A 25,200-nucleotide genomic window follows, 5' to 3' on the forward strand; every position below is an offset into this window, starting at 1 on the left:
AACAAAGAGCTTAGTCCATTCACCCTGGGTAAACAAAGAACTTAGTCCATTCACCCTGGGTAAACAAAGAGCTTAGTCCATTCACCCTGGGTAAACAAAGAGCTTAGTCCATTCACCCTGGGTAAACAAAGAGCTTAGTCCATTCACCCTGGGTAAACAAAGAGCTTAGTCCATTCACCCTGGGTAAACAAAGAGCTTAGTCCATTCACCCTGGGTAAACAAAGAGCTTAGTCCATTCACCCTGGGTAAACAAAGAGCTTAGTCCATTCACCCTGGGTAAACAAAGAGCTTAGTCCATTCACCCTGGGTAAACAAAGAACTTTGCTTTGCTTTGCTTTGGGGAAAGAAACTCTTGCTAAATGTTTTGTGCTACTCAGAGTCAGAACCTACCCCCAGAAACCTGTATGTAGACAGGTTTCCTGGGGGGGGGGGGGGAGGGGAGGGGAGGGGAGGGAGGGAGGGGGGGAGGGGGGGGGAGGGGGGGGGGGTACCAGGTAACACTAGCCACTGCTGCTGAAACATGATAGGGTGAAATAATCCCGTCTCAAAAAGAGAAAGTATTGACGAGGTGTGGCAACTCGACACCATGCAGGGTCTTAAATGTCTCAATGGAGGAGCAGAGAGAGACCTCCTCTTGTCTGTCTGTCTGTCTGTCTGTCCTCTTGTCTGTCTGTCTGTCTGTCTGTCTGTCTGTCCTCCTGTCTGTCTGTCCTCCTGCCTGTCTGTCCTCCTGTCTGTCTGTCCTCCTGTCTGGCTGTCCTCCTGCCTGTCTGTCCTCCTGTCTGGCTGTCCTCCTGTCTGTCTGTCCACCTGCCTGTCTGTCCTCCTCTCTGTCTGTCCTCTTGTCTGTCTGTCTGTCTGTCTGTCCTCCTCTCTGTCTGTCCTCTTGTCTGTCTGTCTGTCTGTCTGTCCTCCTCTCTGTCTGTCCTCCTGTCTGTCTGTCCTCCTGCCTGTCTGTCCTCCTGTCTGTCTGTCCTCCTGTCTGGCTGTCCTCCTGCCTGTCTGTCCTCCTGTCTGGCTGTCCTCCTGTCTGTCTGTCCACCTGCCTGTCTGTCCTCCTCTCTGTCTGTCCTCTTGTCTGTCTGTCTGTCTGTCTGTCCTCCTCTCTGTCTGTCCTCTTGTCTGTCTGTCTGTCTGTCTGTCTGTCCTCCTCTCTGTCTGTCCTCCTGTCTGTCTGTCCTCCTGTCTGGCTGTCCTCCTGTCTGTCTGTCCTCCTGTCTGTCTGTCCTCCTCTCTGTCTGTCCTCTTGTCTGTCTGTCTGTCTGTCTGTCCTCCTCTCTGTCTGTCCTCCTGTCTGTCTGTCCTCCTGTCTGGCTGTCCTCTTGTCTGTCTGTCTGTCTGTCCTCCTCTCTGTCTGTCCTCTTGTATGTCTGTCTGTCTGTCTGTCCTCCTGTCTGTCTGTCCTCCTGCCTGTCTGTCCTCCTGTCTGGCTGTCCTGTCTGTCTGTCTGTCCTCCTGCCTGTCCTCCTGTCTGGCTGTCCTCCTGTCTGTCTGTCCTCCTGTCTGTCTGTCCACCTGCCTGTCTGTACACCTGCCTGTCTGTTCACCTGCCTGTCTGTCCTCCTGTCTGTCTGTCCACCTGCTGTTGTCTGGCCGTGCCAGGCTGACACCATTAGCCTGATACGGTGCAATTCACCATTAAATGATCCGTGGGTCGACGGTTCGAGTTCCCGGCTCCTCCTGTCCACATGCTGAACTGTCCTCGGGCAAGACACTGAACCCTACATTATAGCCAGCCCATAGAGCCCCAATGTGAACCCAGGCATGTTGAGTACACCAAGGTTTTATGTTAGAAATGCTGAGTATGCGGGTCCCCAGCATGTAGAAACTGCCGGATGCTAACTTGCATAATTATGTTGAGCAATTTTCATAATTGGCATAATATGTGACCATACCATTAACAACCTATAGAACTAGGGGGTTTTCATGATGCTGGATCCATTCCATGAATTAGTTTTGAATGAAAAAACACTCCTTGGGCTAAAAACAGCCATAGCCACTTGCCCACATGTGCTGACATCATCACATTTGATACAAATATTCTTCAGTTTTGGGTCTAAGAGGCTAAATCCCATCCAATGGTGGTCCGTGGCTCAAATGGAGAATCAATAATGGACCTTGATACGAACTAAATAACTAAATTAAAGATACACGGCGTCCCAAGGCAGGCAGGCAGGCAGGCAGACAGGCAGGCAGGCAGGCAGGCAGGCAGGCAGGCAGGCAGGCAGGCAGACAGACAGACAGACAGACAGACAGACAGACAGACAGTAGCCTGCATGCTGTTGCTTTTACAGCTCATTTGACTGTAAAGTAGTGTAATTATCACAGCAGATATGATGACTGTAAAGTAGTGTAATTATCACAGCAGATATGATGACTGTAAAGTAGTGTAATTATCACAGCAGATATGATGACTGTAAAGTAGTGTAATTATCACAGCAGATATGATGACTGTAAAGTAGTGTAATTATCACAGCAGATATTATGACTGTAAAGTAGTGTAATTATCACAGCAGATATTATGACTGTAAAGTAGTGTAATTATCACAGCAGATATTATGATAAGTGGGGCCTTGAGACTCGTCCTGTTTCCGTCAGACACACTTAAACTACACACAGTTCTACACTGTGTGTAGAACCACATCTGTTGGAAATGATTTGCGATGTAGCTTTTCTTTTCTTTTCTTTTCTTTTGTTGTGTTAAAAAGTTCAAGCTCTGATTCGTGATGGTTCTCATTCATTATAAAGTGTTTGTTCAGTAACATGGGGTGATGTAAAACAAACGGTGACAAAACAAATTAAATCTTTTATTGTTAATGGCATTTAATGTTTGTGTTGGGGACAAGATGACGTAAATGTTCCCTTCATTGTCAATGGCGTTTTTAAAACAAACATTGAACTAAAAACAAACATTACATTATCTTTATTGTTAATGGCATTTAATGTTTGTGTTAGGGACAAGATGACGTAAATGTTCCCTTCATTGTCAATGGCGTTTTTAAAACAAACATTGAACTAAAAAACAAACATTAAACCTGTACATATGTAGGAGGGGCCCCTCAAAAAGGTGACTTAAACTAAATGGCATTTTATTCAAAAGGCTACGCCTGAAACTAAATCCAAATGGTATCCGAATGGTAGAAATGTCTGAATCAACACTATAGGTCATCTGTGTCACACGAGCCTGTCGTTGAGCGTTGGGTATCGTGTTGGCGTGTGAGTCATGCTCCATGGCATGGCGGAGAGGAGGGGGTCATTATTTAGGCGTGTCACTGTGTCATCCGGCCCCTCAGGCCCCCCCCCCCCGAGGGGCCCCTGGGACAGACCACATGATCACAGTCTATCTAGGCTCTCTCTTTAGGGGTCGAAGGTTATCCAAACACACTTTCTCAAGCAGGACCGGTTGTCTGGTCAACATTCACTCCTGGAAGCTTCGAGGCCATGCAGTCCATTGTTGATTTGAAAGCTTCGAGGCCATGCAGTCCATTGTCTGGTCAACATTCACTCCTGGAAGCTTCGAGGCCATGCAGTCCATTGTTGATTTGGAAGCTTCGAGGCCATGCAGTCCATTGTTGATTTGGAAGCTTCGAGGCCATGCAGTCCATTGTTGATTTGAAGCTTCGAGGCCATGCAGTCCATTGTTGATTTGTTGAAGCTTCGAGGCCATGCAGTCCATTGTTGATTTGTTGAAGCTTCGAGGCCATGCAGTCCATTGTTGATTTGTTGAAGCTTCGAGGCCATGCAGTCCATTGTTGATTTGAAGCTTCGAGGCCATGCAGTCCATTGTTGATTTGAAGCTTCGAGGCCATGCAGTCCATTGTTGATTTCGTCGACTAAAACTTAAGACGAAAAAATGTTCGTCGACTACCCTTTTTTTCACTGACAAACTAAATGAAAACTAAGCTATGATGACTAAGACTTAAGGTGGCCTTACACTAGCCGATAATCGGGCATTTTTTGACGCTCGGGGGGTGCCCGACTCAATCGATCTGCTCGGGGCCGCTCAAAGCGCGATCGGGATCGGCCCGAACAACATCAAGAATGTTTGATATTTGCTCTGCCCCGCTCCGATTATCCTGTAGTGTGTGGTGCTATCAGATTTCAGATTGAAACAAATCGGCTAGTGTAAGGCCACCTTAAGACTAAGACTAAGACTAAGACTAAGACTAAATATACTGACAATTTCGTCAACAAATAAAAACTGGACTAAAATGTTAGGAAGGGACTAGTGGACAAGAGATCCAGTATAAGTCATTTTACACTTGGTTGCTGAGAATAGCCGATCTACAAGCTCACAACGCGTCGCGCTGATATTTCTGCTATTTTTCGGGAAAACGATTATGCAAAAATAATTGCGATGATCTCACATAATTTGCGATTAGACGATTATGTAATAATTGTGACAGGCCTATAGCCTTATCTTGCACGGCACCTCATCCCTGTTATGCCTAATCTAAGGTGGGGTCCCACCTGGGGGTCCCGACCCACAGGTTGAGGACCACTGGTGTATAGACTCCACCCAGGGTTCTTTTCCTGCTGTGCTGTGAGCCTCCATGTCTCCATCTACAGCAATACCCATTCTTTCTCTAATTAGAGTCAGATTCAATAGAATGGAACGCCCTACCAACAGTCATTAAGACATGTGAATTCCTTGACTCCCTCAAAACCGCTCTCAAAGGGGCACCGCTACGGACGGCTGCAATTCGAAACTGGCCCCCGTAAAATCTGAATCCCCGCCCCCACCCCTTTTCCCCCTCACTGTATATGTTTCTTTTCCCCTTTTTACCTCCTTTATGATGATTTCCTGTTTTTGGCTAAATAGATTTAGATTTAGTTTTGATGAATTGAACAAGGTGGACCCTCTTGTAAACAAGTGTAATGCTTTATGGTGTCGTCCACTCACAGTTAACAGTCTTTGTATTGAGTTGTGCTTGAAATGTACTGTAATTCTGCAAACCCCCCCCCCCCCCCCCCCCATACTAAAACCACAGCACCACCCACAGTCTCTCTCTCAGAGGGTGGAGGGAGACCATTTTATCTAGCTATAAATCCCAGCCTTGAAAACCTATTCCAGAGTTGAGGGGCAGCGACGGACCCTTTAAAACCTATTCCAGTGTTGAGGGGGCAGCGACGGACCCTTTAAAACCTATTCCAGAGTTGAGGGGGCAGCGACGGACCCTTTAAAACCTATTCCAGAGTTGAGGGGGCAGCGACGGACCCTTTAAAACCTATTCCAGAGTTGAGGGGGCAGCGACGGACCCTTTAAAACCTATTCCAGAGTTGAGGGGGCAGCGACGGACCCTTTAAAACCTATTCCAGAGTTGAGGGGGCAGCGACGGAGAGTCAGAGAAGGCCCCGGCGGTCACCTTTCAGTCTTAAGGTGTGTTTGGGGAACTGGAAGGAACTGTTGAGTTGTAACCGTATCCATTCCATGTTTAACAGTATAATGTCCATAATATAATGCTGGACAGAAACACCATGACCTCTTGACTGTTATGACTGCGCGTGCGTGCGCGTGCGCGTGCGTGCGCGTGCGTGCGTGCGTGCGTGTGTGCGTGCGTGCGTGCGTGCGTGCGTGCGCGCGTGCGTGCGTGCGTGCGTGTGTGCGTGCGTGCGTGCATGTACTCCTTTGATTTATTGCAACTGCAGCACCTTTTACCTTTGCATGTTTCCAGGCTGCGCTCATATTTCATCCACTGGCGTGGTGAGATTTGGAGTGCTATGTTTGTGGCTTCCCTGCCTGCTGGTCGCCTTCATGACTCAGCAGAATAGATGGTGTTCCATAGGCTATGGCCCAGTTTACAGCCGTGTGTGTGTGTGTGTGTGTGTGTGTTTTAACCATTAGCCCAGAGTGTTAGCCACGGCGCTAACGTATTGGAATGTTCCAGGGCAGTAAACCTGCAAATGGGACGCCCTCGTAAAAAAAGGAATGTCTTGACCAATCAAAAACCAAGGAATTAGCCGTGTCAGCTTGTTGTTGTCATATAGACGTTTTTTTTTCTTTTTTACGCCTTTTTTTCTCATCATGCCAGTAACCTCCTCCCCACGCCCATGTGTGTGTCCAGTAACCTCCTCCCCACACCCATGTGTGCGTCCAGTAACCTCCTCCCTACACCCATGTGTGTGTCCAGTAACCTCCTCCCTACACCCATGTGTGTGTCCAGTAACCTCCTCCCCACACCCATGTGTGTGTCCAGTAACCTCCTCCCCACACCCATGTGTGTGTCCAGTAACCTCCTCCCCACACCCATGTGTGTGTCCAGTAACCTCCTCCCCACACCCATGTGTGTGTCCAGTAACCTCCTCCCCACACCCATGTGTGTGTCCAGTAACCTCCTCCCCACGCCCATGTGTGTGTCCAGTAACCTCCTCCCCACACAGCGCCCCCAGGGGGACGGAACCGAACAGGTTGATTTATCCTCCCAACAGCACCAGCTACATTTCTAACACTTTCTACACTTCCCCAGGCTGTGACGTCTCATCATGGCCCTGATATTATGTCCAGTTCATGTCGGGCTGGGTGCAAACCTACAGTATGTCCAAAACAGTTCCTTTTCAGGGGGGAAAAGGAACCTTTGTCTATCATGACGCAGCTCATTGGAGGGCTATGGATATTTGTGGAACCCCATGACTGCCAATGAATGACATCATCGACAGGGATTCCAAGCTAATATAAACTACAGTCTTTCTCTTCGTGGAATGCCCAACTTGCCCAAATGTGATGACCTCATCACATTTGTGAAGACGGTGGTGGGATAAAATAGACCTTTTAAGTAAGGTCTATTTTCTCTAGCAAGGTCACAGGTCAAGGTCAAGGTCACAGAGTGACAGAGAGATGTCTATATAGTGTCTGGTGCTCAAGCAAGGTCACAGAGTGACAGAGAGAGACTATATAGTGTCTGGTGCTCAAGCAAGGTCACAGAGTGACAGAGAGATGTCTATATAGTGTCTGAAAAAGTAGAGACGCGTCAGAATTCTCCATGACAGAACGAGCCTTCTGTCCTGCTTCCAGGGGAGCCCCGGTCGACGAGCTGATATGGAGCGAATCTGATTCGTGATATAACGGGTCGTATTTATGTTTACTCGTATTCATATGCTGTTCTTATTCATTTCAGGGGAATGCCCCCGTGTAGTCAATAAATATATGCCAGTCTAAGGCTAATCGGTACCACTGAGTTCTGGCTTTCATTAAAACAGTGGAATGATTTTAAAAGATGAAAGCTTTGGGTAATCTCTGTGTTTGTATATGCCTCCGGACCATAGGATAAACCAGAACACCCACGGTCATGTAGCATCAACGGCTATGGCCGTTTTTAGCCCAATTGGGAGTGTTTTTCGTGCAAAACTAATACTTGCAATACATTCAGAATCATGAATAACCCTTAGTTTGACACGTCACATGCTACTTAAAGCATAATTCAAATGTGAAATTCTTTCCTTATATAGGTTTTCAATTGTACCCAAACGTTCTAACCCCTGAATTTACCATGATCCAAAATGTATATAATAATCCATTTTGAATATGTTATTTGGACGACCCTAAGGATCATAACGGTTACTATTGCAATTTATTTTGGGTCAAATCTTGGATTGACTGGCCTACATCGGGAGCTGGCTTCCTGGTGTCTGTAGGTATCGTGTTCCATAGCTTCCTGGTGTCTGTAGGTATCGTGTTCCATAGCTTCCTGGTGTCTGTAGGTATCGTGTTCCATAGCTTCCTGGTGTCTGTAGGTATCGTGTTCCATAGTTTCCTGGTGTCTGTAGGTATCGTGTTCCATAGCTTCCTGGTGTCTGTAGGTATCGTGTTCCATAGCTTCCTGGTGTCTGTAGGTATCGTGTTCCATAGTTTCCTGGTGTCTGTAGGTATCGTGTTCCATAGCTTCCTGGTGTCTATAGGTATCGTGTTCCATAGCTTCCTGGTGTCTGTAGGTATCGTGTTCCATAGCTTCCTGGTGTCTGTAGGTATCGTGTTCCATAGCTTCCTGGTGTCTGTAGGTATCGTGTTCCATAGCTTCCTGGTGTCTGTAGGTATCGTGTTCCATAGCTTCCTGGTGTCTGTAGGTATCGTGTTCCATAGCTTCCTGGTGTCTGTAGGTATCGTGTTCCATAGCTTCCTGGTGTCTGTAGGTATCGTGTTCCATAGCTTCCTGGTGTCTGTAGGTATCGTGTTCCATAGCTTCCTGGTGTCTGTAGACTGCCCTTTTACCCGTCTGTAAAACAACTGCCCTTTTACCCGTCTGTAAAACAACTGCCCTTTTACCCGTCTGTAGAACAACTGCCCTTTTACCCGTCTGTAAAACAACTGCCCTTTTACCCGTCTGTAAAACAACTGCCCTTTTACCCGTCTGTAGAACAACTGCCCTTTTACCCGTCTGTAGAACAACTGCCCTTTTACCCGTCTGTAAAACAACTGCCCTTTTACCCGTCTGTAAAACAACTGCCCTTTTACCCGTCTGTAGAACAACTGCCCTTTTACCCGTCTGTAAAACAACTGCCCTTTTACCCGTCTGTAAAACAACTGCCCTTTTACCCATCTGTAAAACAACTGCCCTTTTACCCGTCTGTAAAACAACTGCCCTTTTACCCGTCTGTAAAACAACTGCCCTTTTACCCGTCTGTAGAACAACTGCCCTTTTACCCGTCTGTAAAACAACTGCCCTTTTACCCGTCTGTAAAACAACTGCCCTTTTACCCATCTGTAAAACAACTGCCCTTTTACCCGTCTGTAAAACAACTGCCCTTTTACCTGTCTGTAGAACAACTGCCCTTTTACCCGTCTGTAAAACAACTGCCCTTTTACCCGTCTGTAAAACAACTGCCCTTTTACACGTCTGTGTTCCATAGCTTCCTGGTGTCTGTAGGTATCGTGTTCCATAGCTTCCTGGTGTCTGTAGGTATCGTGTTCCATAGCTTCCTGGTGTCTGTAGGTATCGTGTTCCATAGCTTCCTGGTGTCTGTAGACTGCCCTTTTACCCGTCTGTAAAACAACTGCCCTTTTACCCGTCTGTAAAACAACTGCCCTTTTACCCGTCTGTAGAACAACTGCCCTTTTACCCGTCTGTAAAACAACTGCCCTTTTACCCGTCTGTAAAACAACTGCCCTTTTACCCGTCTGTAGAACAACTGCCCTTTTACCCGTCTGTAGAACAACTGCCCTTTTACCCGTCTGTAAAACAACTGCCCTTTTACCCGTCTGTAAAACAACTGCCCTTTTACCCGTCTGTAGAACAACTGCCCTTTTACCCGTCTGTAAAACAACTGCCCTTTTACCCGTCTGTAAAACAACTGCCCTTTTACCCATCTGTAAAACAACTGCCCTTTTACCCGTCTGTAAAACAACTGCCCTTTTACCCGTCTGTAGAACAACTGCCCTTTTACCCGTCTGTAAAACAACTGCCCTTTTACCCGTCTGTAAAACAACTGCCCTTTTACACGTCTGTAAAACAACTGCCCTTTTACCCGTCTGTAAAACAACTGCCCTTTTACCCGTCTGTAAAACAACTGCCCTTTTACCCGTCTGTAAAACAACTGCCCTTTTACCCGTCTGTAGAACAACTGCCCTTTTACCCGTCTGTAGAACAACTGCCCTTTTACACGTCTGTAAAACAACTGCCCTTTTACCCGTCTGTAAAACAACTGCCCTTTTACCCGTCTGTAAAACAACTGCCCTTTTACCCGTCTGTAAAACAACTGCCCTTTTACCCGTCTGTAGAACAACTGCCCTTTTACCCGTCTGTAGAACAACTGCCCTTTTACCCGTCTGTAAAACAACTGCCCTTTTACCCGTCTGTAAAACAACTGCCCTTTTACCCGTCTGTAAAACAACTGTAAAACAACTGCCCTTTTACCCGTCTGTAAAACAACTGCCCTTTTACCCGTCTGTAAAACAACTGCCCTTTTACCCGTCTGTAAAACAACTGCCCTTTTACCCGTCTGTAGAACAACTGCCCTTTTACCCGTCTGTAGAACAACTGCCCTTTTACCCGTCTGTAAAACAACTGCCCTTTTACCCGTCTGTAAAACAACTGCCCTTTTACCCGTCTGTAAAACAACTGTAAAACAACTGCCCTTTTACCCGTCTGTAAAACAACTGCCCTTTTACCCGTCTGTAAAACAACTGCCCTTTTACCCGTCTGTAGAACAACTGCCCTTTTACCCGTCTGTAAAACAACTGCCCTTTTACCCGTCTGTAAAACAACTGCCCTTTTACCCGTCTGTAGAACAACTGCCCTTTTACCCGTCTGTAGAACAACTGCCCTTTTACCCGTCTGTAAAACAACTGCCCTTTTACCCGTCTGTAAAACAACTGCCCTTTTACCCGTCTGTAGAACAACTGCCCTTTTACCCGTCTGTAAAACAACTGCCCTTTTACCCGTCTGTAAAACAACTGCCCTTTTACCCGTCTGTAGAACAACTGCCCTTTTACCCGTCTGTAAAACAACTGCCCTTTTACCCGTCTGTAAAACAACTGCCCTTTTACCCGTCTGTAAAACAACTGTAAAACAACTGCCCTTTTACCCGTCTGTAAAACAACTGCCCTTTTACCCGTCTGTAAAACAACTGCCCTTTTACCCGTCTGTAAAACAACTGCAATTTTACCCGTCTGTAGAACAACTGCCCTTTTACCCGTCTGTAAAACAACTGCCCTTTTACCCGTCTGTAAAACAACTGCCCTTTTACCCGTCTGTAAAACAACTGCCCTTTTACCCGTCTGTAAAACAACTGCCCTTTTACCCGTCTGTAAAACAACTGCCCTTTTACCCGTCTGTAAAACAACTGCCCTTTTACCCGTCTGTAAAACAACTGCCCTTTTACCCGTCTGTAAAACAACTGCCCTTTTACCCGTCTGTAGAAAAACTGCCCTTTTACCCGTCTGTAGAACAACTGCCCTTTCCAGACCACGGATGCAGCATTTACTACACGATGAAAGAAATGCAAATGCCGGCCTGGGCCGTGGCTCAGTGGTCCAGGCACCTTGGCTGGTAATCCAGTGTGGCAGTGTGCCGCGGGTTCAACTCCCGATCCCGACGGCCTTTACTGCATGTCACCCCCCCCATCTCTCTCCCCATTTCCTGTCAGCCTACTGTCTGTCCCTCCATAAAATATATAAAATAAAAGCGAAAGCCACAAAAAAAAAAAGAAATGCAAATGCCACTCCTTTCCATGTCATGCCGGAAGGCAGCATTCAGGAGAATGAACTTGAACCACAGTATTTTGCGTTGAACAAATTTGTTTAGAAATCCATGTCGTTACACCACATCTCCACTAGTTAAAGAGTGCTGGGTTGCGCCCCGAAAACGCGTCGCGCTGCGACACGTTGTGAGCTTGTAGATCTGCTATTTTCGCTATTTTTGTCCAAAAGTGCCCTCTTACGGGATTTCAGCCCCTGCCCCCTCTAACACTCTCTGCACGTCCGTGTGTTTTCAGGACGAGAGAGCCGTTAAGCCTCAGGAGAAGAGTCCGCTGCGCAGGGGGGCGGGGCCAAGCACCGAGGACCTGACCGGGACCGCCCCGCCTCCACTACAGGTCAGAGCGCCAAGACCTCGCCATGCACCGTGCAAAGGCAGCCAAATGGACCTGAAACTCTGAGAGTGTCCAAATGCCTCCTCCTCACAGGTCCATTTGGTTGCATTTGGACACTAAATTCATACTGTGTAACTTATTCCTTTTCGAAAAGTACTGTTGATATTATCTTTCACTTCCATGTTTTTGAATGGTGCAACCACTCCCTTACGGAGCTATGTGTGTGGCTGGCTGGCTGGCTGGCTGGCTGGCTGGCTGGCTGGCTGGCTGTCTGAGCACGAAAACAGCATGGTTGGTTTTCACCATTTGTGCGCAACCTAACACACACAAACACACACGCACATATTAACTGTATATATGATGATTTCGGGTGTGCCAATACAGTACAGTGACAGTACAGTACAGTAGAGGGTACAGTAGAGGGACCCCCACACGGTAACTCTGTCATTTCTCAACCATTTTGGACGTGGGGCGGCACGCCGGAACCGGCCCGGCCCACTGGGCACGTTCCTGGGGGTCTGGATGTTCCGAGGACCCCCCCCCACACACACACACACACACACACACACACACACACACACACACACACACACACACACACACACACACGGAGTTGCACCACTCACTTCACACGGGTATGATTTTTCTTTCTCACAATAATCATTCCACATGAATGTGTGTGTATGATTGTTTTCTTTTTAAAACAGGCACATTTGAAATATCTTTTCTGACTATCTTGTTGCTTTCCAAATTATTGCCATGCTTAATTTGTTTTGGAGCGGAACTTTCCGTTGTTTTTGGTTGGAACTGAATTCTGGGAATGGCAGAACGATTCTAATGGAGAAATGGCAGCCATTCAAAAAGCCTAGACATTTTTATTTTTATAATAATAAAGTTACACAGTATAACTTTTACACAGCGTGCGCATGGCCTGTGTATAGTTCAAGGTCGTGTGCTGTTTTCTATTTGTTTTGTTTTTGAGTGGTGCAACCACTCCTGTAGACAGCTATGTGTGTCCCTGGGTCCGAGCACCAAAATAGCGTTATAGCGTTTGTTCACCAACCTAACTCACTGTTGCACAACCTAACACACAGACACAGACACACACAGGCCAGGGAGGAGGGCGTACATACATACAGCACAGTACAGTACAGTACAGTACAGTACAGTACTGTACAGCACAGCACAGCACAGCACAGCACAGTACAGTACAGCACAGCACAGCACAGCACAGCACAGCACAGCACTGTACAGCACAGTACAGCACAGCACAGCACAGCACAGCACAGTACAGCACAGTACAGCACAGCACAGCACAGCACAGCACAGTACAGTACAGTACAGCACAGCACAGCACAGTACAGCACAGCACTGTACAGCACTGTACAGTACAGCACAGCACAGCACAGCACTGTACAGCACTGTACAGCACTGTACAGCACTGTACAGCACAGTACAGCACTGCACAGGTACGGTACGGTACAGGTACAGCACTGCACTGCACTGCACTGCACTGCACTGCACTGCACTGCACTGTACAGCACAGCACAGTACAGTACAGCACAGTACAGTACAGCACCACTCACTTCAGACGGTCTGATTGTGTTGTTTCTCTGCAGGACGCTACCGGAGCCTCTCTCAACAGCCACGTCCCTCAGAAGCCGCTTCGCAGGAAGTACCGCGCAGACAGCCTGGAGGCCACGCCCACTCTGAACACGCCCTTCAACCTCCCCGCCAAGCCCGCCCAAAAGTCAGTCCCGATTCTAAAACACATACACACACACGCGCGCCTTTTTATTTAAATGCAAGTCTGACATTCTTGAACTGTTTATATTTTTTATATTTTTTTGTGGTTTAGAAAAAGTGAAAATAACCGTCCACTTCTGGGAAACTCAACCCTCATGTGCTGCTGCTGCCAGTTTGCGAAAGAAACAAGCAACACGGTCTAAGAAAACAAGCTATTTCCTTTAGAAAGTCCCCGTTACTTTTATGTGTTATCCTTTTAGCCTTAATGTCTGACTGTACAAAGTGTACATTTCTGACTAATAAAGTATTCAATCAATCAAAACCTACAACAAATACAATCGGCTATTTAAACATCGTCTTTGCAGATGCTATTTTCAAAAGACTCTTGTAGTCGCTGGCACAAATAGTTTTCAGGTGGGGGTCCGACGTCTGTGGACAAATACACAGGAATGTGGGAGTCCTTGACATAACAGTATTTTGGAAACCCTGGTTTAAACAACATAAGGAACCAAAGCCCAAATAAGCTGGCCTACGACAATCCCACCAAAAAAGAGCAACATGTATCTACCAATATTTAAAAGTGACTTTACACCAAAAAAAATAACAATCCCAAAAAGTGGGACCTGGCCTCAAAGGGCCGCAGTGTGAAGATGACGGCCCTGACGGACACACAACATGTGTTCCTTCTTCTTACTGGACAGACAGACGGACGGACACACAACATGTGTTCCTTCTTCTTACTGGACAGACAGACGGACGGACACACAACATGTGTTCCTTCTTCTTACTGGACAGACAGACGGACGGACACACAACATGTGTTCCTTCTTCTTACTGGACAGACAGACGGACGGACACACAACATGTGTTCCTTCTTCTTACTGGACGGACAGACGGACGGACACACAACATGTGTTCCTTCTTCTTACTGGACAGACAGACGGACGGACACACAACATGTGTTCCTTCTTCTTACTGGACGGACAGACGGACGGACACACAACATGTGGTCCTTCTTCTTACTGGACGGACAGACGGACGGACACACAACATGTGTTCCTTCTTCTTACTGGACGGACAGACGGACGGACACACAACATGTGTTCCTTCTTCTTACTGGACGGACAGACGGACAGACACACAACATGTGTTCCTTCTTCTTACTGGACGGACAGACGGACGGACACACAACATGTGTTCCTTCTTCTTACTGGACGGACAGACACACAACATGTGTTCCTTCTTAGTACTGGACGGACAGACGGACAGACACACAACATGTGTTCCTTCTTCTTACTGGACGGACAGACACACAACATGTGTTCCTTCTTCTTACTGGACGGACAGACGGACGGACACACAACATGTGTTCCTTCTTCTTACTGGACGGACAGACGGACGGACACACAACATGTGTTCCTTCTTCTTACTGGACGGACAGACGGACGGACACACAACATGTGTTCCTTCTTCTTACTGGACGGACAGACGGACGGACACACAACATGTGTTCCTTCTTCTTACTGGACGGACAGACGGACAGACACACAACATGTGTTCCTTCTTCTTACTGGACGGACAGACACACAACATGTGTTCCTTCTTCTTACTGGACGGACAGACGGACGGACACACAACATGTGTTCCTTCTTCTTACTGGACGGACAGACACACAACATGTGTTCCTTCTTCTTACTGGACGGACAGACGGACGGACACACAACATGTGTTCCTTCTTCTTACTGGACAGACGGACGGACACACAGCATGTGTTCCTTCTTCTTACTGGACGGACAGACGGACGGACACACAACATGTGTTCCTTCTTCTTACTGGACGGACAGACGGACGGACACACAACATGTGTTCCTTCTTCTTACTGGACAGACAAACGGACGGACACACAGCATGTGTTCCTTCTTCTTACTGGACGGACAGACGGACGGACACACAGCATGTGTTCCTTCTTCTTACTGGACGGACAGACGGACACACAACATGTGTTCCTTCTTCTTACTGGACAGACAAACGGACGGACACACAACATGTGTTCCTTCTTCTTACTGGACGGACAGAAGGACGGACACACAACATGTGTTCCTTCTTCTTACTGGACGGACAGACGGACGGACACACAACATGTGTTCCTTCTTCTTACTGGACGGACAGACGGACGGACACACAGCATGTGTTCCTTCTTCTTACTGGACGGACAGACGGACAGACACACAACATGTGTTCCTTCTTCTTACTGGACAGACAGACGGACGGACACACAACATGTGTTCCTTCTTCTTACTGGACGGACAGACGGACGGACACACAACATGTGTTCCTTCTTCTTACTGGACGGACAGACGGACGGACACACAGCATGTGTTCCTTCTTCTTACTGGACGGACAGACGGACAGACACACAACATGTGTTCCTTCTTCTTACTGGACGGACAGACGGACAGACACACAACATGTGTTCCTTCTTCTTACTGGACGGACAGACACACATGTGTTCCTTCTTCTTACTGGACGGACAGACGGACGGACACACAACATGTGTTCCTTCTTCTTACTGGACGGACAGACACACAACATGTGTTCCTTCTTCTTACTGGACGGACAGACGGACGGACACACAACATGTGTTCCTTCTTCTTACTGGACAGACAGACGGACGGACACACAGCATGTGTTCCTTCTTCTTACTGGACGGACAGACGGACGGACACACAACATGTGTTCCTTCTTCTTACTGGACAGACAAACGGACGGACACACAGCATGTGTTCCTTCTTCTTACTGGACGGACAGACGGACGGACACACAGCATGTGTTCCTTCTTCTTACTGGACGGACAGACGGACACACAACATGTGTTCCTTCTTCTTACTGGACGGACAGACGGACGGATACATAACATGTGTTCCTTCTTCTTACTGGACGGACAGACGGACACACAACATGTGTTCCTTCTTCTTACTGGACGGAAAGACGGACGGACACACAACATGTGTTCCTTCTTCTTACTGGACAGACAGACAGACGGACACACAACATGTGTTCCTTCTTCTTACTGGACGGACAGACGGACACACAACATGTGTTCCTTCTTCTTACTGGACGTACAGACGGACACACAACATGTGTTCCTTCTTCTTACTGGACGGACAGACAGACGGACACACAACATGTGTTCCTTCTTCTTACTGGACGGACAGACGGACACACAACATGTGTTCCTTCTTCTTACTGGACGGACAGACGGACGGACACACAACATGTGTTCCTTCTTCTTACTGGACGGACAGACGGACGGACACACATGTGTTCCTTCTTCTTACTGGACAGACAGACAGACGGACACACAACATGTGTTCCTTCTTCTTACTGGACGGACAGACGGACACACAACATGTGTTCCTTCTTCTTACTGGACGGACAGACGGACGGACACACAACATGTGTTCCTTCTTCTTACTGGACGGACAGACGGACGGACACACATGTGTTCCTTCTTCTTACTGGACAGACAGACGGACGGACACACAGCATGTGTTCCTTCTTCTTACTGGACGGACAGACGGACGGACACACAACATGTGTTCCTTCTTCTTACTGGACGGACAGACGGACACACAACATGTGTTCCTTCTTCTTACTGGACGGACAGACGGACGGACACACAACATGTGTTCCTTCTTCTTACTGGACGGACAGACACACAACATGTGTTCCTTCTTCTTACTGGACGGACAGACGGACGGACACACAACATGTGTTCCTTCTTCTTACTGGACGGACAGACACACAACATGTGTTCCTTCTTCTTACTGGACGGACAGACGGACGGACACACAACATGTGTTCCTTCTTCTTACTGGACGGACAGACACACAACATGTGTTCCTTCTTCTTACTGGACGGACAGACGGACGGACGGACACACAACATGTGTTCCTTCTTCTTACTGGACAGACAGACGGACGGACACACAGCATGTGTTCCTTCTTCTTACTGGACGGACAGACGGACGGACACACAACATGTGTTCCTTCTTCTTACTGGACGGACAGACGGACGGACACACAACATGTGTTCCTTCTTCTTACTGGACGGACAGACGGACAGACACACAACATGTGTTCCTTCTTCTTACTGGACGGACAGACACACAACATGTGTTCCTTCTTCTTACTGGACAGACAAACGGACGGACACACAGCATGTGTTCCTTCTTCTTACTGGACGGACAGACGGACGGACACACAGCATGTGTTCCTTCTTCTTACTGGACGGACAGACAGACACACAACATGTGTTCCTTCTTCTTACTGGACAGACAAACGGACGGACACACAACATGTGTTCCTTCTTCTTACTGGACGGACAGACGGACGGACACACAACATGTGTTCCTTCTTCTTACTGGACGGACAGACGGACGGACACAGAACATGTGTTCCTTCTTCTTACTGGACGGACAGACGGACGGACACACAACATGTGTTCCTTCTTCTTACTGGACGGACAGACGGACAGACACACAACATGTGTTCCTTCTTCTTACTGGACGGACAGACGGACGGACACACAACATGTGTTCCTTCTTCTTACTGGACGGACAGACACACATGTGTTCCTTCTTCTTACTGGACAGACAGACGGACGGACACACAACATGTGTTCCTTCTTCTTACTGGACAGACAGACGGACGGACACACAACATGTGTTCCTTCTTCTTACTGGACGGACAGACGGACGGACACACAACATGTGTTCCTTCTTCTTACTGGACGGACAGACGGACGGACACACAACATGTGTTCCTTCTTCTTACTGGACAGACAGACGGACGGACACACAACATGTGTTCCTTCTTCTTACTGGACGGACAGACGGACGGACACACAACATGTGTTCCTTCTTCTTACTGGACGGACAGACGGACGGACACACAACATGTGTTCCTTCTTCTTACTGGACGGACAGACGGACGGACACACAACATGTGTTCCTTCTTCTTACTGGACGGACAGACGGACGGACACACAACATGTGTTCCTTCTTCTTACTGGACGGACAGACGGACGGACACACAACATGTGTTCCTTCTTCTTACTGGACGGACAGACGGACGGACACACAGCATGTGTTCCTTCTTCTTACTGGACGGACAGACGGACGGACACACAACATGTGTTCCTTCTTCTTACTGGACAGACAAACGGACGGACACACAGCATGTGTTCCTTCTTCTTACTGGACGGACAGACGGACGGACACACAGCATGTGTTCCTTCTTCTTACTGGACGGACAGACGGACGGACACACAGCATGTGTTCCTTCTTCTTACTGGACGGACAGACGGACGGACACACAGCATGTGTTCCTTCTTCTTACTGGACGGACAGACGGACGGACACACAGCATGTGTTCCTTCTGCTTACTGGACGTACAGACGGACACACAACATGTGTTCCTTCTTCTTACTGGACGGACAGACGGACGGATACATAACATGTGTTCCTTCTTCTTACTGGACGGACAGACGGACACACAACATGTGTTCCTTCTTCTTACTGGACGGACAGACGGACGGACACACAACATGTGTTCCTTCTTCTTACTGGACAGACAGACAGACGGACAGACGGACACACAACATGTGTTCCTTCTTCTTACTGGACGGACAGACGGACACACAACATGTGTTCCTTCTTCTTACTGGACGGACAGACGGACGGACAGACACACAACATGTGTTCCTTCTTCTTACTGGACGGACAGACGGACACACAACATGTGTTCCTTCTTCTTACTGGACGGACAGACGGACGGACGGACACACAGCATGTGTTCCTTCTTCTTACTGGACGGACAGACGGACGGACACACAACATGTGTTCCTTCTTCTTACTGGACGGACAGACGGACACACAACATGTGTTCCTTCTTCTTACTGGACGGACAGACGGACGGACACACAACATGTGTTCCTTCTTCTTACTGGACAGACAGACGGACGGACACACAACATGTGTTCCTTCTTCTTACTGGACGGACAGACGGACGGACACACAACATGTGTTCCTTCTTCTTACTGGACGGACAGACACACATGTGTTCCTTCTTCTTACTGGACGGACAGACGGACGGACACACAACATGTGTTCCTTCTTCTTACTGGACGGACAGACACACAACATGTGTTCCTTCTTCTTACTGGACGGACAGACGGACGGACACACAACATGTGTTCCTTCTTCTTACTGGACAGACAGACGGACGGACACACAGCATGTGTTCCTTCTTCTTACTGGACGGACAGACGGACGGACACACAACATGTGTTCCTTCTTCTTACTGGACAGACAAACGGACGGACACACAGCATGTGTTCCTTCTTCTTACTGGACGGACAGACGGACGGACACACAGCATGTGTTCCTTCTTCTTACTGGACGGACAGACGGACACACAACATGTGTTCCTTCTTCTTACTGGACGGACAGACGGACGGATACATAACATGTGTTCCTTCTTCTTACTGGACGGACAGACGGACACACAACATGTGTTCCTTCTTCTTACTGGACGGACAGACGGACGGACACACAACATGTGTTCCTTCTTCTTACTGGACAGACAGACAGACGGACACACAACATGTGTTCCTTCTTCTTACTGGACGGACAGACGGACACACAACATGTGTTCCTTCTTCTTACTGGACGTACAGACGGACACACAACATGTGTTCCTTCTTCTTACTGGACGGACAGACGGACGGACACACAACATGTGTTCCTTCTTCTTACTGGACGGACAGACGGACGGACACACATGTGTTCCTTCTTCTTACTGGACAGACAGACGGACGGACACACAGCATGTGTTCCTTCTTACTGGACGGACAGACGGACGGACACACAACATGTGTTCCTTCTTCTTACTGGACGGACAGACGGACACACAACATGTGTTCCTTCTTCTTACTGGACGGACAGACGGACGGACACACAACATGTGTTCCTTCTTCTTACTGGACGGACAGACACACAACATGTGTTCCTTCTTCTTACTGGACGGACAGACGGACGGACACACAACATGTGTTCCTTCTTCTTACTGGACGGACAGACACACATGTGTTCCTTCTTCTTACTGGACGGACAGACGGACGGACACACAACATGTGTTCCTTCTTCTTACTGGACGGACAGACACACAACATGTGTTCCTTCTTCTTACTGGACGGACAGACGGACGGACACACAACATGTGTTCCTTCTTCTTACTGGACAGACAGACGGACGGACACACAGCATGTGTTCCTTCTTCTTACTGGACGGACAGACGGACGGACACACAACATGTGTTCCTTCTTCTTACTGGACGGACAGACGGACGGACACACAACATGTGTTCCTTCTTCTTACTGGACGGACAGACGGACAGACACACAACATGTGTTCCTTCTTCTTACTGGACGGACAGACACACAACATGTGTTCCTTCTTCTTACTGGACAGACAAACGGACGGACACACAGCATGTGTTCCTTCTTCTTACTGGACGGACAGACGGACGGACACACAGCATGTGTTCCTTCTTCTTACTGGACGGACAGACAGACACACAACATGTGTTCCTTCTTCTTACTGGACAGACAAACGGACGGACACACAACATGTGTTCCTTCTTCTTACTGGACGGACAGACGGACGGACACACGACATGTGTTCCTTCTTCTTACTGGACGGACAGACGGACGGACACAGAACATGTGTTCCTTCTTCTTACTGGACGGACAGACGGACGGACACACAACATGTGTTCCTTCTTCTTACTGGACGGACAGACGGACAGACACACAACATGTGTTCCTTCTTCTTACTGGACGGACAGACGGACGGACACACAACATGTGTTCCTTCTTCTTACTGGACGGACAGACACACAACATGTGTTCCTTCTTCTTACTGGACGGACAGACGGACGGACACACAACATGTGTTCCTTCTTACTGGACGGACAGATACATAACATGTGTTCCTTCTTCTTACTGGACGGACAGACGGACACACAACATGTGTTCCTTCTTCTTACTGGACGGACAGACGGACGGACACACAACATGTGTTCCTTCTTCTTACTGGACAGACAGACAGACGGACAGACGGACACACAACATGTGTTCCTTCTTCTTACTGGACGGACAGACGGACACACAACATGTGTTCCTTCTTCTTACTGGACGGACAGACGGACGGACACACAACATGTGTTCCTTCTTCTTACTGGACGGACAGACGGACGGACACACATGTGTTCCTTCTTCTTACTGGACAGACAGACGGACGGACACACAGCATGTGTTCCTTCTTCTTACTGGACGGACAGACGGACGGACACACAACATGTGTTCCTTCTTCTTACTGGACGGACAGACGGACGGACACACAACATGTGTTCCTTCTTCTACTGGACGGACAGACGGATGGACGGGCCGACCAGAACTAAAGCTGTGACGGTCAGTCGGTGGGGAGGTGACCATCAATAACGGTGTTGACAGCTAAATTATAGTCCTGCTGAGTTATGGGAGGCCTCCACCATGGGCCCTGTGCTGTGAACCCGTCCCATAGGGGGGAGGGAGGCCTCCACCATGGGCCCTGTGCTGTGAACGCGTCCCATAGGGGGAGGGGAGGGGGGCCTCCACCATGGGCCCTGTGCTGTGAACCCGTCCCATAGGGGGGAGGGAGGCCTCCACCATGGGCCCTGTGCTGTGAACCCGTCCCATAGGGGGAGGGGGGCCTCCACCATGGGCCCTGTGCTGTGAACCCGTCCCATAGGGGGGAGGGGGGCCTCCACCATGGGCCCTGTGCTGTGAACCCGTCCCATAGGGGGGAGGGAGGCCTCCACCATGGGCCCTGTGCTGTGAACCCGTCCCATAGGGGGAGGGGGGCCTCCACCATGGGCCCTGTGCTGTGAACCCGTCCCATAGGGGGGAGGGAGGCCTCCACCATGGGCCCTGTGCTGTGAACCCATCCCATAGGGGGAGGGGGGGGAGGGAGGCCTCCACCATGGGCCCTGTGCTGTGAATCCGTCCCATAGGGGGAGGGGGGAGGGGCCTCCACCATGGGCCCTGTGCTGTGAACCCGTCCCATAGGGGGAGGGGGGGGAGGGGCCTCCACCATGGGCCCTGTGCTGTGAACCCGTCCCATAGGGGGGAGGGAGGCCTCCACCATGGGCCCTGTGCTGTGAACCCATCCCATAGGGGGGAGGGAGGCCTCCACCATGGGCCCTGTGCTGTGAACCCGTCCCATAGGGGGAGGGGGGGGAGGGGCCTCCACCATGGGCCCTGTGCTGTGAACCCGTCCCATAGGGGGGAGGGAGGCCTCCACCATGGGCCCTGTGCTGTGAACCCGTCCCATAGGGGGAGGGGGGGGGGGGGGCCTCCACCATGGGCCCTGTGCTGTGAACCCGTCCCATAGGGGGGAGGGAGGCCTCCACCATGGGCCCTGTGCTGTGAACCCATCCCATAGGGGGAGGGGAGGGAGTAGCCTGGTTAATAAACCAGACCGAATCAGCCGTTGGCAAAAAAATGTTGCCTACCAGCGGATTACGGTCTGGCGAGGCTCAGTAGCACGCCTCTTTCCTACAGCAGAGAACAGGTCGGACCAATCGGGACACGGTATGCAATATAGGCGGGCTTTGGTACAGTGACGTTCAATGCTTGAGACCTTTGACTGACAGTAGCTCTGACCAATTGCGTCAAAGAGAAAATGTTCCCCGGGAAATGAAATCCAAGTGGAGCCAGCCCAGACTGATATACCGCGACAGTGTTGTGTGATATTAGTCTGGCTTATTAGCCAGGCTAGGGAGGGAGGCCTCCACCATGGGCCCTGTGCTGTGAACCCGTCCCATAGGGGGAGGGGGGGAGGGGCCTCCACCATGGGCCCTGTGCTGTGAACCCGTCCCATAGGGGGAGGGGAGGGGGGCCTCCACCATGGGCCCTGTGCTGTGAACCCGTCCCATAGGGGGGGAGGGAGGCCTCCACCATGGGCCCTGTGCTGTGAACCCATCCCATAGGGGGGAGGGAGGCCTCCACCATGGGCCCTGTGCTGTGAACCCGTCCCATAGGGGGGAGGGGGGGCCTCCACCATGGGCCCTGTGCTGTGAACCCGTCCCATAGGGGGGAGGGAGGCCTCCACCATGGGCCCTGTGCTGTGAACCCGTCCCATAGGGGGAGGGAGGCCTCCACCATGGGCCCTGTGCTGTGAACCCATCCCATAGGGGGGGAGGGAGGCCTCCACCATGGGCCCTGTGCTGTGAATCCGTCCCATAGGGGGAGGGGGGGGAGGGAGGCCTCCACCATGGGCCCTGTGCTGTGAACCCGTCCCATAGGGGGAGGGGGGGGAGGGGCCTCCACCATGGGCCCTGTGCTGTGAACCCGTCCCATAGGGGGAGGGGGGGGGAGGGGCCTCCACCATGGGCCCTGTGCTGTGAACCCGTCCCATAGGGGGAGGGAGGCCTCCACCATGGGCCCTGTGCTGTGAACCCGTCCCATAGGGGGAGGGGGGGGAGGGGCCTCCACCATGGGCCCTGTGCTGTGAACCCGTCCCATAGGGGGAGGGGGGGGAGGGGCCTCCACCATGGGCCCTGTGCTGTGAACCCGTCCCATAGGGGGAGGGAGGCCTCCACCATGGGCCCTGTGCTGTGAACCCGTCCCATAGGGGGGAGGGGGGCCTCCACCATGGGCCCTGTGCTGTGAACCTGTCCCATAGGGGGGAGGGAGGCCTCCACCATGGGCCCTGTGCTGTGAACCCGTCCCATAGGGGGGAGGGAGGCCTCCACCATGGGCCCTGTGCTGTGAACCCGTCCCCATAGGGGGGAGGGAGGCCTCCACCATGGGCCCTGTGCTGTGAACCTGTCCCATAGGGGGGAGGGAGGCCTTCACCATGGGCCCTGTGCTGTGAACCCGTCCCATAGGGGGAGGGAGGCCTCCACCATGGGCCCTGTGCTGTGAACCTGTCCCATAGGGGGAGGGAGGCCTCCACAATGGGCCCTGTGCTGTGAACCCGTCCCATAGGGGGGAGGGGGGGCCTCCACAATGGGGCCCTGTGCTGTGAACCCGTCCCATAGGGGGAGGGGAGGGGGGGCCTCCACCATGGGCCCTGTGCTGTGAACCCGTCCCATAGGGGGAGGGGAGGGAGGCCTCCACCATGGGCCCTGTGCTGTGAACCCGTCCCATAGGGGGAGGGGGAGGGGGGGGCCTCCACCATGGGCCCTGTGCTGTGAACCCGTCCCATAGGGGGGAGGCAGGGAAGGGGGGGGGGGCCTCCACCATGGGCCCTGTGCTGTGAACCCGTCCCATAGGGGGAGGGGAGGGGGCCTCCACCATGGGCCCTGTGCTGTGAACCCGTCCCATAGGGGGGAGGGGGGCCTCCACCATGGGCCCTGTGCTGTGAACCCATCCCATAGGGGGAGGGAGGCCTCCACCGATGGGGCCCTGTGCTGTGAACCCGTCCCATAGGGGGGATGGGGGCCTCCACCATGGGCCCTGTGCTGTGAACCCATCCCATAGGGGGAGGGAGGCCTCCCCCTATGGTGGTCACGCATCAGAGCTGGGTGCGGTCGCTCCCCTTTGATCCCTGCTTTGTTTACAGGCTGAAACGACACCTTTTGAACTCTGCGTTTGGTCCCAATTCTACTGTACCTGAACTGTTGTTGACACAGAGTGGTGAGAGAAGGGGAAACACTATAATATAGATTTGTACATTATCGTGTCTATATTAGTGTTTGTCTTAACCCATTTAGACCTGAGGACGCATCTGTGTCATATTATAGCTTTTAAACCCTACATACTTAAACCCTACATACTTCCCCCAAGGAAGTATTCATCGCTGTCTGGCAAAATCCTCATCCTGTA

General features: G+C 50.3%; 1 protein-coding gene across 1 annotated transcript in view; it reads left to right on the plus strand.

Moving 5' to 3' along the window:
* reps2 (RALBP1 associated Eps domain containing 2) overlaps positions 1 to 25,200 on the plus strand; it is a gene marked incomplete at its 3' end in the record, with an annotated part of 131,509 nt that overhangs the window by 89,761 nt on the left and 16,548 nt on the right. Inside the window, exons 16-17 of the mRNA XM_079507048.1 lie at positions 11,428 to 11,526; positions 13,143 to 13,273. Of these exons, the coding sequence (XP_079363174.1) occupies positions 11,428 to 11,526; positions 13,143 to 13,273 (230 nt within the window). The remainder of the gene's footprint in view (positions 1 to 11,427; positions 11,527 to 13,142; positions 13,274 to 25,200) is intronic.

This window comes from Electrona antarctica (genome assembly GCF_951216825.1).
Source record: "Electrona antarctica genome assembly, chromosome: 7".
In the NCBI taxonomy this organism is placed as follows: domain Eukaryota; kingdom Metazoa; phylum Chordata; class Actinopteri; order Myctophiformes; family Myctophidae; genus Electrona; species Electrona antarctica.